Source organism: Camelus bactrianus, chromosome 26 (genome assembly GCF_048773025.1).
Source record: "Camelus bactrianus isolate YW-2024 breed Bactrian camel chromosome 26, ASM4877302v1, whole genome shotgun sequence".
NCBI classification, from domain to species: Eukaryota; Metazoa; Chordata; class Mammalia; order Artiodactyla; family Camelidae; genus Camelus; species Camelus bactrianus.
Window position 1 is genome coordinate 22,766,010 of NC_133564.1, and position 25,685 is coordinate 22,791,694.

Consider the following 25,685-nt stretch of genomic DNA (forward strand, 5'->3'; position numbering starts at 1 on the left):
GTGCAGCACTGGCTATTTGGGAGTCCAAAGGGGTTTTGTTTTGCTTTGTTTTGTTTTGTTTTTTTGGTTATGTTAATCCTGATTTTCTGTGGTACTGACTGACTTTGCCCATTCCTGACCAACAGAGTTACGTAGAAGGACTGCCTTACAATATTTTATAAGTGTTCTACCAGGAAGGCCCATTATTTACCCTAGTAGCTTGGAACTCCAATGAAGGATAACTTGCTTTTATCTAGTGGCAATTCCAGAGCTGTTGTAAATTTCCACGGCAGCCCCGCTGGTCTTCTTCCACCCTACTCTTCCTGAATGTATTTATCCACAAGGGACAGAAAGGGGAATTCTTCCACTGAGTTGACTGTTTCCCCCATTTCTGCTGTTCGATTCTAATATAACTCTTACGTATTCTTAGAGTGGTGAACTGTCTACAGATTAAAGGATTGGGGATTCCATTGTTCTACTGCGGCGTCAGAGCTGGCCTTTTGTTTTACAGGGAGTTATATAAACTCCTGAAAAGCCATGTGGAAGTGTTAGAATTTGTTATAAAAAAAGCACATCCTGAATTCTCTTTAGCTTTTGATGTAATGCAAATGGTTGGATTCCGTTGACCACCACCATTGTTCTCTGGATCTTTTCTTGGCCCAGTTTTCTGTGACATCTTCCCTGATCAAATGTGAGCAAAGACACACATGGCGGGGAGGGGAACCAGCCACATTAAAAGGGAGCATCCTTCTGGTGTTCATTGTGGTTTAAATTGTAATTTATAGCAGAGGCGTGTTGCCTGCTGATTTGTTCAAAGGTGGAAGTGTGTTTTGACCACAGATATTTGAGTCTGCAGACCACTTTTCATCCAGGCTCCTTTCAGACACAGTTGAAAGTGTCTTAGGCTGCTTTACTGTCCTATATCACTTTATAGGGAAGGAGGTATCCTGCCCACAGTAAGTATTCAATAAATTATCGTGGTTTTATGGGGTTTTTTTCCCTCTGCTAAACTGGGCTAGATGGGCAAGAACTGAAGTGCTCAGTAAACATATTTATTTTTCTTGTAGATCTCCTGTTCCCCGTTGATATTTCCTTGGTCAAGAGAGAGCATGATTTTTTGGACAGAGATGCCATTGAGGCTTTATGCAGGTAAATGGAGATGTTTTGAGTGTTTCCCTTTTCTTCTTTTTTAAGAACATAGTACTTATCACTGATGAGTTTGCCTTTGTTCTAATTAGGTCAGCTTTTTGATTAGTAAATGAGTATGGTGATTCACTTCGTTGTAAGTCACAGGCCTTTTAATTAAAGTAAGTAACTTCCTGTTACTTAATATTGCCATGAAAATAGCACTGTCCTAGTACGTACTCAGATAGTACCATTCTGTATTTGATACCGTATGATTGCTAAAACAGTAATGTTCAGGCGGTTAGGAAACTTGGAACAGGGTTTTCTTAAAGGCAGTGTAATTGACTGCACAGCCCCAGCCAGATACCCTGGCAGAGTCAAAGCTGCTGTTGTATTGAATGATGGAGGAATAGATGGAAGTGGGGGGACTGTGGCTAGCTGGAGTCAGGAGGACCATTGCTGGAATTCTAGGAAAGCATCTCTGAACCTCTTTGGCTTCCCCAGGTACACTGTAGTAACAATAGGATTAAATCAGGCTGTAAAATAGCTTAGCACAGCCTTTCATAAAGTGGACAGGCAGTAGATGAGCACTGATGTGAAGTGTGAAAAAAAACAGTCAGAAATCCTTGTTCATGGTTCTGGTGGATCTTCAGGCTAAGACGCAGCTGGCAGGTATCAGTGAAGTGGAAGTAATAAACCACGTAGTGGACAGTGATGGGACACTGACAGTCCTTTCAGACTCTTCAGGACATATTATTCATTTTAAGTTAATCATCCTTTGTGATTTTTCTCAAAACCTATAAGCCATCAAAGCTGAGTTCTAGGGATAAAAATTATACACAGACATAATTCACTTGTCGATGTGATTGTAAAATTAGAATAATTTTTTTTTTTTTAGTTTCAGTATTAATTTTAACTTGGAAAAACATCATTAAGGTAGAATGGCACCCAGTATTTATTTCCTCTCTACAGGCAAAGGAAGCAGACATAGCTTTGTGAAAGTACTTTTTTTTTTTTTTTGGCCTTTCTTATGAAATACAATGTTTTTTGAAGCACCTAACTTAAGCAGGGATTTAGACTGGAGTATGGAATAGACAAATTCTCCTTGCTTGAGAAAGAAAAAAAAATGCCACATTAAACCACAGATACACTGTCACTTTTCATATCCAATTAAATGACTGCTTAGAAATATCCAGGATATGTACACATTTTCTGAAAGAAACCTAATTCCAAGTCCCCCACTGTAGTCTGTAATATCATAGCTATGTCATCTGGAATGAAAAAATGTCACTGATGCAATTTAGGAGGGAAGAAGTCAACATCTGGAATAGAAACTACTCCAGACATTTTTGAAATGTTTTAATGCTGAGCTGCAGGGCAGAATTAATTTCTTTTCAATTCATCATTGGTGATAACGCATAGAAATGAAGTCACTCATAAGATGTCTCCTAGGAAATATTTCCTCATTGCGTCAGATCATCCATTTCATACATTTCAAGCTGCTTAGTGAGGAGGCCCTATGAACTGCAGCCACGGCTTAGGAATTCCTGGGTCAGAAAAACATCCCTGCAGCACTGCAGTGCAAAGGATCGTGATTAGACTCTTGAATTTATTTTACTAATTAATTTACTTAATATCAGTCTGAAATGTAGTTGCCCTGTTCTGGGGATAAGGGCGTCCTCTGTACTTGGTGATTTACACTGGCTCTCAGCACCATCGGAGAAGCTACCTCCCTTTGGAAGAATTAAATCTATACTCTTAGATCTTTTATGAAAAGAAGAGCCTAAAAACACCTAGGCCTTGACATCTGTTTGGATTCTGCAAGTGTATCCTGACTGGGCTTCAGTTTCTCTTATGCATAGAATAATGTCTCAGAGGTTAAGTATGAGAATGAAATGCGGTGATGGATGTCCAAGTGCTTTAACAATTATCAGACCTAAAACTGACACTCAGATTTGAGTATGTGGGGAAAGGCTTGAGGTTGAGTTCAGAATCCACAGGAACAGCCATCAACTTGTTTGTAATGGAAAACCCGAGGACTCTTGTCCACGTGTTCACATCAATCAACGTCTCACGGCAAATGATTTTCCTTTGAGAGGGCTTAACAAATGTTCCTTAGAAAAAGATGGGGCCGAGCATCTTCCCTGGAAATGTGCTGCATTGTCAGCAGAGTGGTTGGGGATACTTGTTTTACTGATAATGTGATATTCACCTCATTTACTAGACTAGCCTCTTCTGCGTACTCTCTCAGTCCACAGAATTCAAAGGGCCAGCAAAGCATGAAGCTATAGTGTTGTTTGAAATTTGGTCTTGTGATTTGTCAAGTTTTTTCTAGACATACTTTTTGTAGACTCCCATCTTTTGCCTTGTTGAAATATTTTGAGCAATTGATTTTAAATACATATGGTAATATAGTTACAGAAACTCAGCTGAAAAGTTATACTTTAACAAAATACTATTAAATGTTTAATTTAGTATTTTTACATTAGATAAAGCTTTTTACATTGGTTTTAAATGACATAATTCTTACATGGTTTCTCTTTCCGGCCACCGCATCCCCTACCCCTGCCCCACCATACACACACACACACACACACACACACACACACACACACACACACACACGGATGACCTGCTCCCATGTACACACCAGTACACACTCCCATGTTCTGCTTAAAAATTATTATAAGCATTCATAATACTTAGAACTTTTGCAGATCTTAGAGTGCCTTTGGTCGAAAAACTTGTAGGAGCTGATCTCTTCACATAGTCTACTTAGAGCAGAAGACTTGTAGACTTAGTTTTTAGTTTTCTTGAAAATGATAATGATACAAAGTTTGGTAATGACCAAAAGTTGTAATTATGGAACTACCGGGTATTTTGGATTTGGATTGCTAGCCAGCATTCTTACGCACACACTTGTAAGGAGTTTACATACTTGTTTCCTTGGAGAGATTGGCTTTTGTCCCAGCCTTACCAGCTTTGCTGTATAATCCAACCCCAAGGATAAGGCCAAGATTCTGAGAGCGTCACATCCAGTATTAATACCAGAAGAGTGATTCGCTTGTCTAGAAGCATGTACAGGCGATAATACAAACTGTGACCCACTCTTAGAATACCTTTTCCCCTTTTCTGAAATGTTCTTCGTCTTTCTATAGCTTCTGAAAATTATTCCATGTGACTGTTTTCCTTTGGAGTTACAGCTGACTCCTCCTATGAACACCAAAGAATTAGGTAAATATGGTGATAATTGTATAAGGTCAAATAGCCATGGTATCACCTTCAGCCTGCACTCTGCTATGAAATGGCCCTTGAAGGGAAGGGCCCAAGCTCTGTAAAGCAGCCAGCCACATAGCAGGTTTCAGCTGTGTTACTGTTTCAGTCTTATTAAAAGACAAGCAATGGCATTAATTCCAATAAAATATCTTTAAGGATTGGAACAATTTTTATTTGTTAGGTCTACTTGGGAAATCGTTCCTTTTTCCTTTCTCTCTTTTCTTCTGCTTTTCCTGTTTTCACTGGGAATATGGTGAGGTGAGGCCCAGCTCCCCGCCCGCCTGCCAGGCTTCTGCCTGGGTGCTTACAGCTCCCTGCAGCAAAGCTCTTGACCCTTTGATGCTCACCCTAAGCTCCCTCCCTCAGCAGAGCAGAGTACAGCTCACCCAGCAGATAAGACTGACACATTCCTGAGAATCTGAGCCAGGGAGGGCCCTCAGGGGCAGGAGGGCCCTAGGGGGAGATTCCCGGTTTCTGCTGCTCTCGCTGGAGGAATCATACCCGGGGTATAAGCTGCTCCTGTTTACTATAATGATGAACACCTATTTTAGAAAGGAATGCAGGAGAGACTGTTTTTGAGGGCCAGAGCCACCATGTTTAAGTCATGTGACCTTGGACAAGGTTTGGGACACGCCAAGCCCCCATTTCCTCATCTAGAAAATGAAGATAAACAGTAGTATCTCTAGCATAGGGCTGTTGTGAGGACCAGGATGGAATAATATGTGTGAGGCGCCAGGCACCTCTCCTTCCTGTCAGCACTGTCTCCCTCTAAATCGAGGCGGTCCCCCCCAACTTTGGGGGCTCCTAGGGGACAAATGAATCCCAGAGAAACCTCCGGGAATGACTTCTGGGCTTCAGAATTGAACTGCTATTAGCTTGGTGTTGTCAACAGAAAAAGATAACGTTGACCTTTACAAAACTGGCTTCCTGGGTCTTTTTTGTTTGACTGAAATCTAGAGTTTGTGAAGTAAGCGGCTCCCCCAACCCCACAGGCATTCATGCCTAGTAAACTTGGTTATAAACACCACTACAGCCCACGTGAAGTCGAGAGGGTATTTGATTACAGGTTTGATTAATGAAACCCAGACCTAAGACTAACTGCAACCATCCCAGATTCTTTAAGTCTTGAAAACATTTGAGAACTAAAACGCAGTGGGTAGAAGTCATTTAAGTAATGGATGCCCCTTAGAGAGAAGGACTTTATGTCCACTCATTTTAACATCTGCAGACTTTCTCTTAGTTATTTGTTTTCTTTTCCTTCCCATCAGCATAGAGGATTTTCCTGAACATAGGTGCTCTGGGTTATCTTTGTTTATTCTATAAACAGGCCACCGCATAATCTGTGAAATCAAAGGCCGTCTTATCAGCAGACAAAAATACTTTCCATCCTCTTGCATCCAAGTTGTTAGGCTACTGCAAGCCTTAAAGAGGGCTCATGGTCAGTTTGAACCTGTGTGAGTTAAATGCTCCTGTACTGTGGAAGTGGAAGAATTGCAGTCTTAGGAAATCTTGGAAAACTGTTGGTGCAAGACAGCAGATCTAGTAAAGGTCCATTTGTGGAAGACTAAGCGATGACCATCTGGAAGATGTTAGAAAGAACTGGGGCCTGAAAAGCTGTCACTCCCACTTTCACATGCCATTTATTCTTGCATATGTGATTGGTTTCTTTTTTTCAGCTGTTTCATTATCTGTGAGGGGTGCGGTGTGTCTCGTTTTTGTTTTTGTTTTTTTTAAGTACTTCATTTTCAATGAAGCTAAATTATTTTCCTAATTTTAAATTATTACTCTTTGGCAGAGGTAAAAGACTGTTTAGAGTGAAAAATGTGTCTCCTTTTCCAAAGAAGAATCTGATTCAAGTGCTTGTTTTTGAACTCTAAAGATGTTGACCCTTGAAGCTGCAGTACACAAACTTTTAAATTAATCATTTGCCCTGTTGTTGTGACTATACCACCAATTATCCTTGTCCTGTACAGGAAGTTGTGAAAAAGAACTGGATATTGAAGAGGGCTCAAATTTCCCTTCTATACATAACTCATTAAAATTTTTAACAGGCTGTCTAAGATTATTTGTCAGAGATAACTAAAAAGTTTTCCATTTTTGTATCTGAATTTTGATTTGAGATAGAATACACACTTATTTACCAGCAAGTCTGCTTGGTCCCTTCTTGCTGTTTCTATTGCTGTGAAAGGAGACCTCACTGGCTTTTAATTCTTGGCACTGGGTGGAACTACCTGATGGCCCAACCCAGGACTCTTGGGAGAAGAAATTTCTTCACTGAGAATTGTTTGTTCTGTGAAGAATGAGAGACACTTGACAGAACCACAGCAGTGTGCCATTTTACTAGAAAATGGTAATATTAAATTTAAGTGAAAAAACTTGCAAAATAAAGTGTTTTTAAGCTATTCACCTTTTTAAAGAAGTTCCGCATATTCTTCGAAATTACAGATATTAATGGAGTCAAAGAAACTCAATTAAACATGTCAACTGTTTGGAAAAAATATTTATCCATCCATCAGTGGTTTTTGTCTTTGCTAATGTTACTTCTTTGCTCTGTAGGCGTCTAAATACTTTAAACAAATGTGCAGTGATGAAGCTGGAAATAAGTCCTCATCGGAAGAGAGTGAGTATATAAAACATATAATAGGATGGGAGGAGAGGGGGAGGATCAAAATCCAGATTCTGTGTTTTGTAATAGGTTTTGTTTCTCAGACTTTCCCTTATTCCAAAAAGGTCTAGATTTTAAATGTTACAATCCAGTCAGATTTACTAAAGACTCTGTAGCTTTACGTAGTTGAACCCAAGAGCTGCAGCCCGCCAGTAAAATGTGTCTTTCTTGCTGTTTTTGATCTGAACAGATCGCCTGTGATTATGCCTCTTTAACTCAGTGCCTATGATGTATGAAAGGGATGAGGCTTTAGGAATTCCAGTGGGTTTTGCATTGCCTCCCTACAGAAATTAAAGCCGAAGAACCCTGCCTTCTTATATATAACTGAAACTGTGTTTCAAAGCTCTAGAGATGGCAGTGCAGGCTGGTGGGGGCGGGGGTGGGGAAAGTGGGAGAACCGTAGAGATTTGGAGGGAGAAACGGAATTAGAGGATGAAGGGGGGAGGGCGGGAAATCCCACACATTCTCGTGAAGTGGAGGCACATAAGTGAACCAGATGGTATTTTCTTCTGTGTATGAAATGCAAGGACCTCCTGTGAGCTCTTAGGAGATGAGGTGGGTGTAGGAGTGGGAGTGAGTGTCACAAATTAGAGTAAACAGGAGTCAGTTTGGTCAAAGAACGTATTTCTGGCTGTCCAGGGTATCAACTTTATAATTACCCTAACCTGGAACTAGTTGCCTTCTTGGGGGAGTTTTAACCTTTTAAATGAATGAACTGGAACCTCAACACCCACTGAGCTGTGGAGAGAATCCTGCAGGTCAGCGTTTCATGCCCTCCACTCACTGTCCCGTGAAACTCAGGTCACATGAGATTCTCTGCATCGTTGGGGACGACTTGCATCACCCTGAGCTATACCTTCTAATGTCCCATCTGAAAGGCTCAGCTGCCATAGTCTGTGTCACAGTCTCCCTGAGTCCAAGACACTTGTGGCATTAACTCTGTTTCCTGTGCTGGGGGCCGGTGGGGGAGGGGATGAAAGGGAATAGGTAAGAGGCTGAGAAGTACCAACCAAAGAGATGGGATGGCTCACCTTGCTTCGTGTCTCCATTAATCTGTCAGAGGACATCTTGTGAGCTTTTAGGGTAGTTAGGGCTTTCTATTACTGCTCTTCTTAAAGAGTTTGAAAACTACCTTTTTAACTGCAAAGGGGAATATAAACACATGCTATCACAGACAGCAGAATTGGAGGCAGACCTGAGGGAGTCCTACCTGTTGCTAACTCCAGTTCAAAATATTTTACATGCCTGAAATTTTCACAGATCTCAGAAGTTTCCTCTGTGAGCAAGTCAAGAGCAGCCTATGGATCCCAGAATTTCCATCAAATAACTATTTAGCTTGAAACACTTGGTCAGGCTTTCTCCTGTTAAATTCTTTACATACATCTTAGTTATTTATTAAAAATAATACAATAAAGATGTCGGCAGGGGGAGTCAACACTGATGCCAAGTTAGGATCCGCCTCCTGGCCCCTGCCATCTGCCAGTCCCAGGGGATGAATGGCTCCATTCTGTCTTTGCAGAGTGAGGATTCGGATGAGGACGAGCCTTGTGCAATAAGTGCCAAATGGACTTTCCAGAGGGACAGCAAGAGGTGGTCCCGGCTTGAAGAGTTCGATGTCTTTTCTCCAAAGCAGGACCCCATCCCTGGGTCCCCAGACGATTCCCACCTGAAGAATGCCCCGAGCCATGAAAGCATGCTGACGGACCTCAGCGAGCGCCAGGAGGTGGCTTCTGTCCGCAGCCTCAGCAGCACCAGCAGCCTCGCCACCCACTCACCCCACCGTGGGGACGCAGCGACGACCCGGACCAATTCCACTAACTCTGTCATCAGCGTCTGCTCCTCCGGCACCTTCGTAGGCAATGATGACTCTTTCTGCAGCCTGCCCTCCCCCAAGGAACTGTCCAGCTTCAGCTTTAGCATGAAAGGGCACGAGAAGAACGCCAAGTCCAAGACGCACAGTCTGCTGAAACGCATGGAGAGCTTGAAGCTGAAGGGCTCCCACCACAGCAAGCACAAGGCGCCCTCCAAGCTTGGGCTGATCATCAGTGGGCCCATCCTGCAGGAGGGCGTGGACGAGGAGAAACTGAAGCAGCTGAACTGCGTGGAGATCTCCGCCCTCAACGGCAACCACATCAACGTCCCCATGGTACGAAAGAGGAGCGTGTCCAACTCCACGCAGACCAGCAGCAGCAGCAGCCAGTCAGAGACCAGCAGCAACGTCAGCACGCCCAGTCCCGTCACCAGGACCCGGAGCCTCAGTGCCTGCAACAAGCGGGGAGGCATGTACTTAGAGGGCTTCGATCCCTTCAACCAGTCCACGTTCAACAACGTTATGGAACAGAACTTTAAAAACCGTGAGAGCTACCCAGAGGACACAGTGTTCTACATCCCCGAAGATCACAAGCCTGGCACTTTCCCCAAAGCCCTCTCCAATGGCAATTTCTCTCCCTCAGGGAGTAACAGCTCTGTGAACTGGAGGACTGGAAGCTTCCATGGCCCCGGCCACATCAGCCTGAGGAGGGAAAACAGCAGCGACAGCCCCAAGGAACTTAAAAGACGCAATTCCTCCAGCTCCGTGACCAGCCGCCTTAGTATCTATGACAACGTGCCGGGCTCCATCCTCTATTCCAGTTCCGGTGACCTGGCTGACCTGGAGAACGAGGACATCTTCCCTGAGCTGGATGACATCCTCTACCATGTGAAGGGGATGCAGAGGATAGTCAACCAGTGGTCAGAGAAGTTTTCAGACGAGGGAGACTCTGACTCAGCCCTGGACTCGGTCTCTCCGTGCCCATCCTCTCCCAAGCAGATACACCTGGATGTGGACAATGACCGAGCCACCCCCAGTGACCTGGACAGCACAGGCAACTCACTGAATGAACCCGAGGAGCCCCCTGACATCCCAGAAAGGAGGGATTCTGGGGTTGGGGCCTCCCTGACCAGGTCTAACAGGTAAGAGCTTTCCTTGCCTCTCCAGTTTGGGGAGGGGGCATCAGAAAGGGGCTGCTTCTGCTTGTCATGTGAGCGAAATGGGATTAAGTCTTGCAGTCATAGCCGTGGAAGTTCCTAAGGAAAGAGACAGACCATGAAATCCTACCAGCTAGAAAAAAGGAACACTGTTGAGCGGGTGCCGAGCTTCAGTTTGGGAAGATGAAGTTCTGTGGATGGAGGGTGGTGGTGGTTGTACAACATGGTAGATGGACTTGTTGCTCAGAGTACTTAACTGTGCACTGAAAAGTGGTTAAGACAGTAAGTTCTATGTTATATACATTTTACTACAGAGGGAAAAAAAGACTGGAATGGAAGTTGAGTCTTAGTTCCTAAGAAACAAGGCCAGTGAGCAGCCCACTGCTGATTTTGCATCGACTCATTTGTAAAAAACCTCCGTACTCACTCATGTTCCCCTGTCCGTCTCTCACAGGCACCGACTGAGATGGCACAGTTTCCAGAGCTCTCATCGGCCGAGCTTAAACTCTGTATCACTGCAGATTAACTGCCAGTCTGTGGCCCAGATGAACCTGTTGCAGAAGTACTCACTCCTGAAGTTAACTGCCCTGCTGGAGAAATACACGCCTTCTAATAAGCATGGTTTTAGCTGGTAAGTGTTTAAACTGCTCAGTGAGCTGTCACTGAAAATGCCTTCCATCAGCTCCTTGGGGCTGTCCCACCACTGAGTGGATGACAGTTGGATCCTGTACCAATATCTTTCGTCCATCATCCTAAGGCAGTCAGTCACTGCATTCTCGAGGCCACATTTGATACTGCCTAACCCAGGTTAGCTTTAGGGAATTTCCATCCGGGTTGGCTGGCTGAGTTTTCAACTCTCTGCATGACAGACTGCCCTTTGGTGGGGTGAGAGTGCATTGATCTCCCATCTCATTGAACAGGCACTTCCTTTCCAGAGGTAGGAATAGCCCACCATAGGCATATGTATGTACGGGATCAGATGATAATTTGGAAGGCAGGGAAGAAAAATATTTAGATCATAAGATGTCCATATGAGACCAGCTTTGAAATGCTGGATGTACAGCTCCCGGCTTCGTGACCCTCTTCGTGTATGTTTTTAGAAATCATTTTTGATGTGACTGTCTGCAGCAGCACTCAGAAATCCACCTGGGCTAAAGAGTTTAGGTCAAGTTTTTTCCAACAAAGACTCTTAAAACAGTGACTAATCAATTTAAGGAATTCACCACTCTAAGATATTATAGACTAAAATATATACGAAGATGAAATTTATCGAATGAACTGTTCATCATTCCTTTCAAAAGTACGGCCCTTGGGGTGTATAAAGTGAAATGTAGACTGTTGGGCTGGGAGGGTCATAGATGTGACCTATTTTATGCCTGTATCTTAATTTTTCTACTAAGTGCAAAGCGGAGAAATGTCTCTAGGTTGACATCCCAGCACATTTCACAATGTCATCTAGGCATCCAGGTGTCTTTTCAGTAATCTAAGCACTCATTATCCAATTGCACAACTGCCCTCTATAAAAACAGAGAAGCCTCCCGTTTCACGAGTAGCGCTCAGTAGTAAATCGGTCGCTTGAGAGAATCAGCGGAGCAACGTAACTGTTCTCTCTCTAGCTCCTCCCCTCGGGACGCATAGTGAGGTTAACTTCAGCATCAAAGCACCTCCTGTTCAAAGGCTGTTATTATGTGAGCCCTGCTAAATACAGAAGTTGTTTGTTCTGAATGACAAAAATAAGTATTGACTGGTTTATCCCCACATGCTTCAGATTCTCGGTGGAGATCGTAATGTGTTCCTTGTGCATTCCGATGCTGGGCTTTCTCCCCTGACAAAGCGAGTATTATGCACACTTATAGCTGTGATTCCATATACTTAACTGTATGGAAACACAAATCTGGCTCTGCGCTCCAGCTGTACCTTTCCTAGAGCCATAAACAGTAACGTGCTGCGGCTGCTGGTTAGGCACTCAGAGTCAGAGCGGTCTGTCTTCCGCAGTGTTCCTCTCTGTGCTTGGCGTCAGATTTTCCCTGCTGGCTATTTAAAACTGCATATTTTACATTCTCATTTCTGAGTTGCCCACCCCCCCTCCCCACCAAACCCTCAAGAATCTGAAAGGCCATAATACTTCTTGAGTTCTGGTCATTTTTTCCAGTGAGTCAAAACCAAATGGTAAGGCCTCACATTGTGAGATCCACAGAGTAGGGAGAAATTCTACACAAAGTTCTTTCCCTCTTTGGCCTTGCCCTTCCTTGTCTCGTTTAGAGAGGTCATTTGCGGAGCTGAAATTTCTGCTTGACAGCATTAAGTGCATGCCATGGGTTTCCTGCTGTTGCGTATACTGCTGGGCTGGTGTCAGGACTCCAGGGAGCCTGGGCTAGATTCACAAAACCCGCATTGTTCTTTCCCATCTTCCTTTAGAAACCTAAAGATGTTATATTCTCTGGGGTCATCAGCAGGAGGCTTTATTTTGACTTCGGGGTCATTAGCTTGGCCTCCAGCCTCCACGGTTGAGCTCTGGAGTTTGTTCTCATTATGTGGGACCAACATCATGCATTTGCTGTTTTCTGATCCTTTCTGTTCATTTGTTTAACCCTAAATAAATACTTTGGATCTCATCAAGAACTTAGAAATGATTCTTGTCCATTTTCAGGACAAATAGGAACTTTTTTTTCAACTGTGTCATGAAGCACCTAATTAGGGTCTTGACTGTCATTTTCTCCTCCTCCTCCTTTATGTGCCACCATCTTGTAAGGAAGCCCATTAGCTCCCTTAAGAACATAGACCCAATTCTCAGAGTAAACAGTAGAAGGAGAATCCCCAGCTGAGGAAATGTTGCTGGGTCTCACAGCCCCAATTCTTGGAAGATCTAGAGCAGCACCATCCAATGGAACTATCTGTGGTGTGGAAATGTTTTATATTTGCACGGTCCAATTTGCTGGCTACTGGCCACAGATGGCTACTGAGTGCCAAAAATGTGGCTGATACAACCAGCTGAGGAACTGAATTTGTAATTTTGTTTAATTTAAATTTAAATAGCCACTTTATTAGCACAGATCTGGATTCCACCTACAGAGATGGACAAAGTGTAGACAGACAAGTAAACATATCCCTCCCACCCCCAATATTCTTTATAAATAGGGCTGTGCCCAAGTTCATGAAAAGGATCAAGGTTCCAGACTACAAGGACCGGAATGTATTCGGGGTCCCTCTGACGGTCAACGTGCAGCGCACGGGACAGCCCCTCCCACAGAGCATCCAGCAGGCCATGCGCTACCTCCGCAACCACTGTCTGGATCAGGTGAGAGCCGCTGCTCACAGGTCCCACTTAATCACGGGAGCTCAGATGCACGCATTTTTTTCTAGTTTTGTGGTGAAAATGTTTCCCTCTTGACATTTAATGTGTTTCTCTTTTTTTTCCCAACAGGTTGGTCTCTTCAGAAAATCGGGTGTCAAGTCCCGGATTCAGGCTCTGCGCCAGATGAATGAAAGTGCCATAGACTGTGTCAACTATGAGGGACAGTCTGCCTATGACGTGGCAGACATGTTGAAGCAGTATTTTCGAGACCTTCCTGAGCCACTAATGACAAACAAACTCTCAGAAACGTTTCTGCAGATCTACCAGTGTAAGTGTTCTCCGATCTTGACGCTCTTGGCGGTGGGGAAGGTGGGGTCAGCTGAAGCCTGTAGCTTCCTTTGATGTCATTCTTTTTGGACCCACACGATGACCTCTTGGAAACACGTCATCAGTGTCTTTCTACCTTGCCTTCTCGTTTGTGGAACAGCTTTCTGTATACCTGTTGAATGATGCAAAAATAAATTCCCCTTGTCATCATTCTCTAACTGCTGATACAACCGTACATTTTTACGTTCTGATCCAGGAGCTCGTTTTCTCATTGGTTTCTAGAACAGTGTTGTCTAAGGTACCTAAAAGAGCAGGTGCTGAGATCTGTCTCCGCTTTGTCTATAGACGTTTCAGTGGCTTCGCATCTCTCCAGCAGGGCCTGTTGTGTTTAAAATTTCACAGGTGTCTGTGTGTTTCATCTTGCAGTAAAATGAATAAATAATCTTTTTCTGTTACTCATCTCAGCTTCTGCCAAAAATACTTGGGAAAACAGTACCCGTACCTGTCTCACTTTTAAGTGAAGCTTAAAGCAAACAGTTGTCTAAATTAATGATCAAGATCAGGATTATAGCTTTTACAGCCGTGTGTTTTTCTTGGCTCAGTGTGGTATTGCAGCAGTGTAATTTAAAAGCAGCTTCTCTCAGTGCTCAGAGTGTCCTTAGAACTGGCCCATGGGACTTTATTTTATGAGAAATGGAGCTGGTCTGGATTATTTCATTATTTATTTCATCCTTTCAGATTTTATGAAAACACAGGTCACATTTCCCCCACCGAGGTATTTGTTATGTATTGTAACCATGGAGCTGTTTAATCAGTCTGTCCTATGGAGCTGCATTTGAGTGATTTGAATTTTCCACCACGTGCCTTTTAAAAGAAAAGGAGACCTGAAGGTTGGGGTCAGCATTTTCTACACATATCTTATTTTATATATACATTAACTATGTTACATTACATTATATTGCATTATATTATTTATATTATGTGTATTTTATGGGTTTATTTCTCAAGTATGTATTTTTATAGTAGCCTTTCAGTAGGCTTTCTAAGACTTAAAGAAATTACTGGTTAAAGATATCTGTTGTTTAAATAAAATATTTTAGGATCTTCCTTTTTCCCATGTTAAGAATGAGCACATCAATTAAAATTAGGAGAGTCCCCAGGGATACTGAACATTTTATCGTCAAGGCAAAGAAATCTCAGTTCTCATCCTCTTGTCTGTATCTTTGATAAGACTTCTCACTGAAACTAAACCAAAGCATAAGTGTAAACTGTGTTCAATAATTGAAAATGGTAAACTAGGAGTTTTGAAGAAGTACTTAGAAAAGAAAAAAACGTTCTGTAGACTAGAGAAGAGAGCAGGCATCATCTGGAGTTGAACTCTGAGGTGGACTTAGGAGTATATTGGCAACATGGGTGTTTAAAAATTTTAACTCCTCCACAGGCAGGAAATACTTGAGGGTAGTGACGCTGGTGGCAATCCCTAATTTCTTCCCTGTTAATCTCAAGTACACTTTCTGCAAGTGCTTGTTCAGTGCTGGGCTGAAGTCTTTGATGCTGTTTGCTTTGGGACACTTGCTTGCAAATGTCTGTGGAAAATCACTGGGTTGATGGGGGAACTGCTGGTGTCGTGCAGACGTGCCCAAGGACCAGCGCCTCCCGGCGATCAAGGCCGCCATCATGCTCCTGCCTGATGAGAACCGAGAGGTCCTGCAGACGCTGCTTTATTTCCTGAGCGATGTCACCGCAGCTGTCAAGGAGAACCAGATGACTCCTACCAACCTGGCCGTGTGCTTGGCACCTTCGCTCTTTCACCTCAACACCCTAAAGAGGGAGAATTCCTCTCCAAGGTACAGCCCATGGGGCGCTCGGGCTCCATTCTTGGACAGAGGCAGCCTCCTTCCTTCTAGGGCTGTCCCTGGCTCGGGCATGTCCTTCTATGGCGTATTTGAATGCAGCAGAAGGGAGTCTGACCCCCTTCCTTCACCACCCACATTCCTGCCCTGGGCTTCCCCCTTTCTTCTCAGCCCTGGGGACTTCCCTGACAGTCTAGTTCCAGCCGCATTTCGAGAGAGATGAGCCTTCCTGCTTTGCCAGGCAGATGTTTCCCCGACCCCCAGTGCCCTCTGTAACACTGTCCTCATACCCTCTGCCAGCAGAGTCCTGAGGATTTACTGACCTCAAAAACTGGGTGGGGGGCGAGAGCCCTGCCACCTTGGCTTCTTCAGTAGACCCAAGCTGCCGGCCGTGTGGGAAGTGGAAAGCACCTGGGTCTAAGAGAACTAAGGATCACGTTGAGCCTCCAAGTTAGGACCCAGCCTCTCCAGTTGTTGCGTGGTTTCTCCTTAGGTGTAGACAAGATGGGAGCGACTGTAGAAGACAGGGAATCTGGAAAATAACAGAGGCTGAGATTTGCTCAGCACTGATTCTGTCCCTGCACCTTGATTATCTCATTTAATGCTTATAACAATCATAGGAGGTGAAGCGACTCTCAGTACCTATTTTACACCTGAGGCCAGTAAGACTGGGGGCAGGGCACCTAGTTAAGTCACTTGCCTCTGTGTGGTGGGAGAAAATGGCAGAGCCGCTAGCGCTTCTTGCCTATTTGAGGATTTCACGTAAAGGCCTCATGGTCGAGTGTGTGAGAAAGGAGTCACTGACTCCCTCCTCCCAGATTCATCCCTCTGATCCTTTTCCTCAGCTCTAGGGGAGCTTGACAAATGTTTCTCATCAGCTACAGGCACGGGTAACCCGTCGGTCGTGCTAGTTGCTTTGATTCTGAAAGCCACACCATGCTTAATTAGCTAGTTCTAACGGTTGACCGGGGCATTCCAGCGTTAATGGGATAGAGAACTAGAGGTGAGCAGGAGAGATCAGATAAGATTAAGACAAAATCTCTAGGAAACAATGGACTTTTCTCTCACCAACAGGAGGGGCTCCAGTCTATTTAAACTGGAGAGAACATTGATTCTGTTTACCCCAATGACCCATGCCTCCCACCCACACACCTCTTGAAGCTGCTTTTCCTTCTCCCTGCAACGCATACGTAGATCTTACATGCTTCCCTGTTTCACGTGATGGCTTTAAATAGCCTGGATTTCATCAGAAACTGTTTCGTATATTTTGTGCGTGGTAGATACAACTGAGAAATTCTAGTGACCAGATTAAAGCTCTCCCGAACCACTTAATGCCACATGGGCTCCAGTGAAATAGTCTTTTTGTCTACTTTAGTTTTCTTCGAATCACACATTGATTAAAAATTGACAAATGTTTAAATCTTTCCCCTCCCTTATTTCTTCTGCCTAGGGTAATGCAAAGAAAACAAAGTCTGGGCAAACCAGATCAGAAAGATTTGAATGAAAACCTCGCTGCCACTCAAGGGCTAGCCCATATGATTGCTGAGTGCAAGAAGCTTTTTCAGGTAAGGAGACAGGAAGTTTTGTTGTTTGTTAAGGATAATGTCAATAGGAACAAAATCTTAGGCACATACTTGTTCACATCTTAACCAAAAGATCTTTTCCACAGCTGGAGATTATATACGTAGCCTGAGAATGTTATTTATTTATTTTGTAATGTATAAGCTCATTAGAGTTAATATGTTTAATGAAATTGCCTACCTCCATACCCCTTTACTTATAAAGGAAAAGCAACAGATGATGATGTATCTAAAGTGCAGCCACTATGGAAAACAGTATGGAGGTTCCTCAAAGAACCAAAAACAGAACTAACTTATAATCCAACAGTTCCACTCCTGGGTATATATCCAAAGAAAACAAAAACTAATTCAAAAAGATACATGCACCCCAATGTTCATAGCAGCATCATTTACAATAGCCAAGATATGGAAGCAACCTAAGTATTCATCAAAAAATGAATGGATAAAGAAGATGTCTGTGCGTATATACATATATATATATATATACATATACACACACATACATACACACACATGTACAATGAAATACTACTCAGCCATAAAAAAGAATGTAATTTTTCCATTTGCAACAACATGGATAGACCTGGAGGGTATTTTGCTTAGTGAAATAACTCAGACAGAGAAAGACAAATACTGTATGTTATTACTTATCTGTGGAATGTAAATAAAAGAGAAGAATGAATATAACAAAACAAACAGACTCACAGGTATAGAGGACAAACAAGTGGAAGGGGATAAGGAAGTACAAACTACTGTGTATTAAATACATAAGCTATAGAATATATTGTACAACATGGGGAATATAGCCAAATATTTTATAATGACTTTAAATGGAGAATAATCTCTAAAATTTTTGGATCACCATGCTGTACACCTGAAACTATTCTAATATTGTAAATCAACTAACTACCCCTCCATCTGCTGGAAACGGGGTGAGGGTTGGACTGCTGGCACTGCATTGAGGGTCCAGCCCATTATTTCTGCCCTTCCGCTTCCACTCACGAGCATCAGACCTCCTTTATGTCTCTCGTGTCCCTCCCAGGTTCCTGAGGAAATGAGCCGATGTCGAAATTCCTACACCGAACAGGAGCTGAAGCCCCTCACCCTAGAAGCGTTAGGACGCCTTTGTAATGACGAGTCCGCCAACTACCAACACTTCCTCCAGGACTGTGTGGACAGCCTGTTTAAAGAGGTCAAAGAGAAGTTCAAAGGCTGGGTGAGCTGCTCCACATCTGAGCAGGCTGAGCTGTCCTATAAGAAGGTGAGTCTCCTCCCTCTTGTCAGCCACTGGAGTTCGGGTGCTCAGGACTTGGGTTCAGCAGAGACAAGACAGTTCTCCATGGAGATCTGTCATCCGCTCCCTTCCCTGTAGAGCTGGGCAGCCAGGTGACTCATTCCCCCTGTGAGAGTAAAAACCAGTCCCATGAGGAATACTACTCACTGAAGACTTGTCAGAGGACTCAGACTATCTACTGAAATCCTTCGGCTCCACAGAATTCCCTGGAATGTTTTGCTAATGGTTTTGGGCCTTCAGGCATTTTATGACCTGCTTAGACAGTGCCATCACTTGATCAGAATCCCTGTGCATCTCCTCTGTTCTCAGTCACTGCTCCTGGCCCTCTAATGAGCAGGGAGTAGTGAGGGAGAAAGTAACTTGAAAGCCTCCTGAGGGCAGAGGTATCTTATGCAGCTCAGCACAATGGCCCATGGAGGTATTTGTGGATTTGTCTCTGCTACCTTGAAAAGAAAGAAAACAGTGAGAGTGGTCTGGGTGGCCATGCAGGCTGGGGGTGTGCAAATAAATCTTACTTTTATTACATTGACCCTAATATGGGTCCCAGGAAAACAGATGTAATGGAGGTGACTCCAGCAATTATGTTTGCTTTCTGGCCCGACCTTGAATATACTTGGGGACAGCAGCCTAGTAAAGCCATCGGTAAACATAGGACCATATACCCAGATAGCACTTTGCCTTCAGAGTCTCAGTGTGTGTGAAATGCCTTAGCGCTGAAAAGTGCATCCTCTTTTCAGGTGAGTGAAGGACCACCTCTCAGGCTTTGGAGGGCAACCATTGAAGTCCCTGCGATGCCTGAGGAAATCTTAAAGCGTCTACTTAAAGAACAGCATGTCTGGGACCTAGACTTGTTGGATTCGAAAGTGATTGAGGTCCTCGACAGCCACACCGACATTTACCAGCATGTCCAAAACAGCATGGCGCCCCAGCCTGCTCGGGACTATGTTGTTTTGAGGTGAGAGCTTCCAGATGAACTTTTGTGGAGGGATGAGCCTGTATGTCACTGAATGTCACGAGAGGGTAAAATTATTTAAAATAGAACATATGCTTCCAAATATGGAAAATATATCTGCATTAATTCCAGCAATGTGTCCATCCTTGAAAATGGTTTGAACTCTTTAGGAACTGAGCCCAGAAAGAGAGGCACATTCCGTTGACTGTGCTCAGTGGTAGCAGATTTTTGCCCCATTAGGATAGATTTTCTCATTAGAAACAGCTAGTGAAAACATAAGCCAGGAAGTAACATTTGGGTCCCAAGTAAGCTGTGGTTAAAGCTGGTTTATAAGCACTTCATAAATTCTCTGAAGACATGATTGAAAGAGGAATTCCAAAAATCTTTGAGGAAATGTCACATCATTAAGTCCAGAACTTCTCCAACAGAGGAACATTCATTTGGATGTCCGTGTTCTAATTCATCTGTGAAATACAAAAAGGGTTTTCAGACCCACTTCAGATTGGTTGTCTTTCAAAGAACTGACTGTGTGAGCTTATCTACCTGCTGCAGAAGGGGCTCTGTCCAGAGTCATTCATTCAGGAGTCCCTGCACAGTCGTTCAAGGATGCCATCCATCCAGAGCTGGGTCACAGGGTGGCCCCCAAGTCTGCCCTTGAGCTATATCCTCTAACAGTGAGGCCCCGTTTTCAGCTTGGCTTCCAGGAAGCTCCATTTTTCCCACTCTCATTTTGTGTCTACAGGACATGGAGGACTAACTTACCCAAAGGAGCGTGTGCCCTTTTACTCACCTCCGTGGATCACGACCGGGCACCAGTGGTGGGAGTGAGGGTCAACGTGCTCCTGTCCAGGTATCTGATTGAGCCCTGCGGGTCAGGGAAATCCAAACTCACCTACATGTGCAGAGCTGACTTAAGGTACGTTTTGATGCTGCTTTTTTTTTTTGATGTGGTGAGTGAGGGGCATAAAGAAGATTCAGACTTTTTCTCTAATGGCTTAAATGAAGACATCATTGCATCTTGGATGCTCCATGAAGAGTGGTCCCTATAAAGTAACTCCTTCATGTTTCTTGGTCTTCTGGGTGCCACTTCCTAATTCCCAGCCCTTAGAGAATGTGGTACTAAAGCAATGTGGAGATGATGGTTCTGCCACGAATTTAAAGCCACAGGAAATGCGAGATTGAACTAGCAAGCAGATGTTTCTCATTTTATATTCAAAGGTGTTTGAATAATATGACATGGCATTGTAGTAATTAATTAGGTCTATACTCTGTGCCGTAGATCAATGTGAATTCTTATCAGAAAATTAAGAAAATGAAGCAATGCCAAAAAGAAAAAAAAATGAACCTCTAAAAACTTCCCAAAGTGGTGCTCATGTTAAATAAATTCTCACTTGAAGTCTTTACATCTCAGTACTTCTTCAAGTGCCTGTGTGATCTGTTTTTGGTTTAGATTCCAAAGCTTTCTTGAACAGTTTCACTCAATATCTGCACTCGGTATGTTGTTCCTTGGGAAACCTCTGGTTCCAAGAGTGTAATGAAGGTGCCAGGAGGATACCTTGGAGTAATAAGAGTAATCTTTACATGCACATTGTGTTGATCAAGAAATAGAAGTGTATTCAGAACTCCCTTCTGCTGGTTTAGGGTTTTCCAACTTGAATAATATTTCCATGTTTCCTTTCTGTCTGCTGTAGGGGCCACATGCCAGAGTGGTACACGAAATCTTTTGGACATCTGTGTGCAGCTGAAGTTGTAAAGATCCGAGACTCCTTCAGTAATCAGAATGCTGAAACCAAAGACACCAAATCCAGGTGATTCCTGCAGCAAAAGCAACTGTGTCCATTATCTGGGTGTTTGTTTCTAGAACCCTTGCCCATCCTTGGAAGACTGGGTTCTGTGTCTAATCCTGAAACAAAACTACAAGTTGGAGTATAGGAATTGACTATAGCAATTTGATACATTTTTAAAGCTGCTTCCTGTTTGTTTAAGGTCTGTATTATGGACCTTGACTGGAATATATGACTGTGCAAAAAAATGTATTCTTATTCGAATTGCTTCTGAGAAGCAAAACTCTATAAATACGTTAGGGAAGGTCATGAAGAGACTTCACTCTCTTGTGATGTCGGTTTATGTGTCCGTGTACCTATGTCATTTTATTTGCAGTGTGTTGAGGGCTGGTGTATCCACTGGAATAGTTGGTACTCTTTGACATGTTTTCTCACTGAGAAGAGCAAAGAAAGGTTTGCACAGAGGAGTGTGTGTATGTGTGTTTGGTGCTGGTTGAATGGCGTAGATGTGGAAGTTGGGACGCAGTGTCTGGCACACTGAGACACCTCCAAGAAGGATCTTGATGCATCAGGTTCAGTTTAACCTGGAATAGCTGACTACCCATGGAATCATCCAGAAAGGGAACCCATTTGAGGTGTTGGACAACCTACCCTTGTCTTTTTTTTTTTTTTTTTAACCTGAGCAAGTAAACATTTCTTCTCCACCAACCTCTTCTTTACTTTAAAAGTAATTATAATAAATTTACTCAGATAGCCCATTTCAAATGCAGTTTGTCTCTAGACCTCATTGCAAAGAGTGAGGTCGTTTTTATCCAGTATAGGTGAATTCAGGGATGAAAACTCCCTCTTGCTAGCTCCAATGCAGTTTTTGGTTTTGGGGTTTTTGTTTTGTTTTGTTTTTTTTGTTTTGTTTTTAAGTTGAGATGTAACAAAAAATGAACACTCTAACATCTACTCCTGATTCAGGCATCAAAACTTTTTACTTGTCTGCAAATTCTTTGCATTTCCGTGTTTATAACAGAAACTCTTTAAGGCACTGTGTATGGGAACACAGGAAGCTATGTCCCAAGGAAGTCCTTGTAAATTTAGTCCAGCCACAAAGGTTGTCTGTTGCTGTTATGGTTATGGTTATTAACAGCATTTTTTCAAAGCTGCATATGTTTATTAACTGGGTTTGTCCTTACCAGCAAATAGGGTTTCTTTTTTTGTTTGTTTTGTTTTTCCTACGTTTCTTTTTCTTCTCCTTTATGATGCCCTTAGAATATATTTTAGTAGTAATGGGAAGTAGTAATTGCAGTAAAAAACAAACAAACAAACAAACAAAAACACCAGTGCAGATTTTTTGCAAGGGTGGTCGTTATACAGGTTTTTCTGTAATGGTAAAGGTTGGCTCAAAAGACAGTATTAGTGAATTTATTTTATGTGGGTCAAAAGTGAATAATGTATGAATGAGAGTTGTAAGAAGGATTTTTATTTTGTTATAACATAATTTAGTTACCATTGTCAGTGTTATTTCAGAGATTCCTTGAAGAATTTGGGGGCAGGGGACAGATCAGAGTTTAATTTTGAGTATTTTGGATATTAGTGTTCCTCGTGAAGATATACTTGTATATTCAATTTTAAAGCCTTTCAAATCTGTAAGATTGTATGTTGTATATACCATTCTATTAAGAAACATGTACACCTGTCCACTGTGCTTTCCAACATAGATAAAGCATGATAAAGATTATTATTTAAAATATACTTGTATTTATACCTCAGATATTCTTTTGGATTTTGTACCTCAAGGCTTTTTTTTTTTTTTTTTTTTGGTTTTTTTGTTTTGTTTTGTTTTTTTTGTTTTTGGGTTTTTGTTTTTGTTTTTTTTTTTTTTTTTGCTAATGTAAGTACACTTTATATGAATACAGTCTAAGTGAGAAAAAAGAAAATAAAAGAAGAGGTTTATAACTTGCTCTATATCTGTACAGAATATAATCAATACGTGCACTATTAAATGTTTAAAGTAAGGGAAACGTCTAGCCTGCTTTCCGTTGTATCGCATCTCACTCCCACCCTCAAAACCACAGATGGCAAGTCATACCATTGTAGCATCAACTGAAATGAAAACACAGATTTGCTGCAGGAAAAATCAGACTGCAAATCATTCCAAGGCCAAACTGCAACTGAGCCACTCACTAACAAACAGGAAACCCTGGTGAAGGTTCAGGAAGCACGGAGATGCTCTCCAAACAAAGGTCTCGAGGAAACGATGCTGAGAAAGTTACAAGAATAAGCAACAGCAACTGAAAGATGCTCATAAGCAAAGCCAAGGTCACCGATTAATTCCAGAAAAGGTCTCTTTCCCACTGTGTGGCTTTCCTGTTGAAAGGATTCCTTACATATTTGGCCCGAGGAGAATTTGAAGGATGTGAACATTTTCAAGAACTCTGCTTTAAGCCACCTAAAGTGATACCGCCACAATTTACTAATTGTGACTAATTGCCCAGGTTGTAAGCTCTCTGAGAGCAGGGCTCTGATACGCGTCTTCATCATCCCCTACAGCAGCTTTCAGTGTTTTGTACTTGTAGGCACCTAATAAATTTATTATTTGCCAAATGGAATGGATTGAATTTGCCTCTGTTATTTGAAAAGGGGGAGAATCTAGGCTGCCGTCTGTCCGAAGCCCTCACTGTGGCTCATCAGTGCCTGTTTTGAGATGGCAGAGACAGGACTGAGTGAAACCTAGTAAAGTCCTAAGGTTCAAACGGGTGAAGATGACATAGATGCCGTGGATTCTAAATTAGAGAGTTCTTTCTGATGGAATTTTAACCAGTCTCATTTCTCGGAGACAATGTGATATGGATCTTAGGTCTGATTTTGACAAATATTCGCTCTGGGCATAGTAAAGCGGAAAAATCAACCTCGTTGTATAAGGTTTTAAAAAGATGCACAGAGACCAAAGGTTTTCTTATCTGCCTCTGCCTCCAGTCCTGGTTTCCTCAGAGCCATAAGAAAATAAAGGATCAAAATGTCTTGGGCCTGAAATATCTAATATTCTAGTTGTGTGAACAGCTCTGGAGTCGGGAGGTACTAATAGGTTACAAGCTGGTCACCAGGGTAGAAGAGGCACTCTCATGGGCACCCCCCACCCCAGGTCGATTCAGATTGCTTTTGTCGCCACCCATTTTCTTATTCACCTCACGAGGTCGTTATGCCAACACCTACTGTTTGTGGAGTTTCCACATTGCTCAGTGCTGAAGACACTGCAATCCTCCAAATCTCTCCTGGATATTCAAATAGAAATGATAATGCCACGTGGCATCCTGCCGACCGATGTATGGATGGAATAACTTGGAAAACTCTGACAAAATTACACAGGTTCTTAATTGATTTTTTTTTTCAGGGCTGAGGGAAACAGGTGAGATTTGGGGGAAGTAAAATCTGAAGAAAAACTGTGGAAGATAATCTAAATTGGTGCTTTTCCAACATTGCTAGTATATGTGTGTGTGTGTGTGTGTGTGTGTGTGTGTGTGTGTGTGTGTGTGTGTGTGTGTGTGTGTGTGTACGCAGCAGGAGACAAGCTTTAGAGAGCTGTGTGAGATTTTATAGCTACGTTCATGGGTCTTTATGCCACTTTTGCCCACTTTTGTAAAATCCTCACACATACCCCACGAAGTGCAGGTATTATCATAAGGGGAGGCTATGACTTAGTGACAACTTAAGGTACCCAGGGCCACAAAGAGGAGCTAAAATGCCAGCCCAGTTCCACTAGCCCAGACCACCTCCCCATCTGCTGATCTCTCCCTAATGCGGAGGTAGATTTCTTATAGTTAGAGCCAGTCCACATCGCTTCAGCATCAGAATTGGGAAGAACACTAGAAAAATGAAGGTCCATAGCAAAATAACCACGTTAAAGTCTCCAAGAAATTATTGCATCATCCCATTACTGAGATGGTTAAGGAGAAATGAAGTAAGTCAAGATAAATGTGAGGCAGCAGCTTTGTTTCAGGTTAACGGTTGACAGAATTTGCAGTTCTGCTTGCAGATTGAATACCTGGTTGGAAGTGTACCAAGACTCCCGCCTGCCCAGGAGACAGAGCCTGCTGCTCTGCATTTGCAAGTGAGGAAGCATGAGAAGTGTGGTCTGACTGCAGCCCATCCGAGCCCTCGGATCATGGGCACCAGGGAAACACCGCCTTACAGGCTTCTCACCCTGCAGCCCAGGAGCGGGGCCCCGGTCCTGTGACTCTCTGCACTACATCATGATGTCCTTCGCACCACACAAGATAAGCGTGAAGTGCAACTGACATATTTGTGAAGGTGCTATGAAAAGCAAGAGCTTTTCAAAGGTAAAGGAGCATTCACAAAAGCAAAGTAGAACTTAGCCCAAATGTTCTACCTCACCTGCCTGTTGAAGCATACATGAATGATTATAAAGCAGAAATCCTGAACAGTGAGATCACGGCATGTATGTCATCTTGGTGTTCCATCAGGGTGAAATTTGCCTAAGGAATTTAAATTCCATTTGCCTAAAGAATGCAAATTACAAAAAACCTCTAAGAGCCTATGGCAAAGAAAGCTCAGGTAGGTCTGTGCAGTTGCAATGAAT

The 25,685-nt window shown here is 43.0% G+C and overlaps 1 protein-coding gene across 7 annotated transcripts in view; it reads left to right on the forward strand.

Moving 5' to 3' along the window:
* DLC1 (DLC1 Rho GTPase activating protein) overlaps window positions 1-23,697 on the forward strand; it is a 344,906-nt gene extending 321,209 nt beyond the window's left edge. For 6 of the 7 annotated variants that reach the window (XM_074353515.1, XM_074353514.1, XM_074353516.1 and 3 more), the window contains 12 exons: window positions 1,047-1,128; window positions 6,937-7,000; window positions 8,565-9,997; window positions 10,467-10,643; window positions 13,151-13,310; window positions 13,437-13,635; window positions 15,268-15,481; window positions 16,938-17,052; window positions 18,110-18,328; window positions 19,099-19,316; window positions 20,056-20,229; window positions 21,005-23,697. In XM_074353515.1, coding sequence (XP_074209616.1) covers window positions 1,047-1,128; window positions 6,937-7,000; window positions 8,565-9,997; window positions 10,467-10,643; window positions 13,151-13,310; window positions 13,437-13,635; window positions 15,268-15,481; window positions 16,938-17,052; window positions 18,110-18,328; window positions 19,099-19,316; window positions 20,056-20,229; window positions 21,005-21,125 — 3,176 coding nt within the window. In that variant the 3' untranslated portion in view covers window positions 21,126-23,697. The other variant, XM_074353520.1, reaches the window with a different exon arrangement.
* Window positions 23,698-25,685: the final 1,988 nt, after the last annotated feature.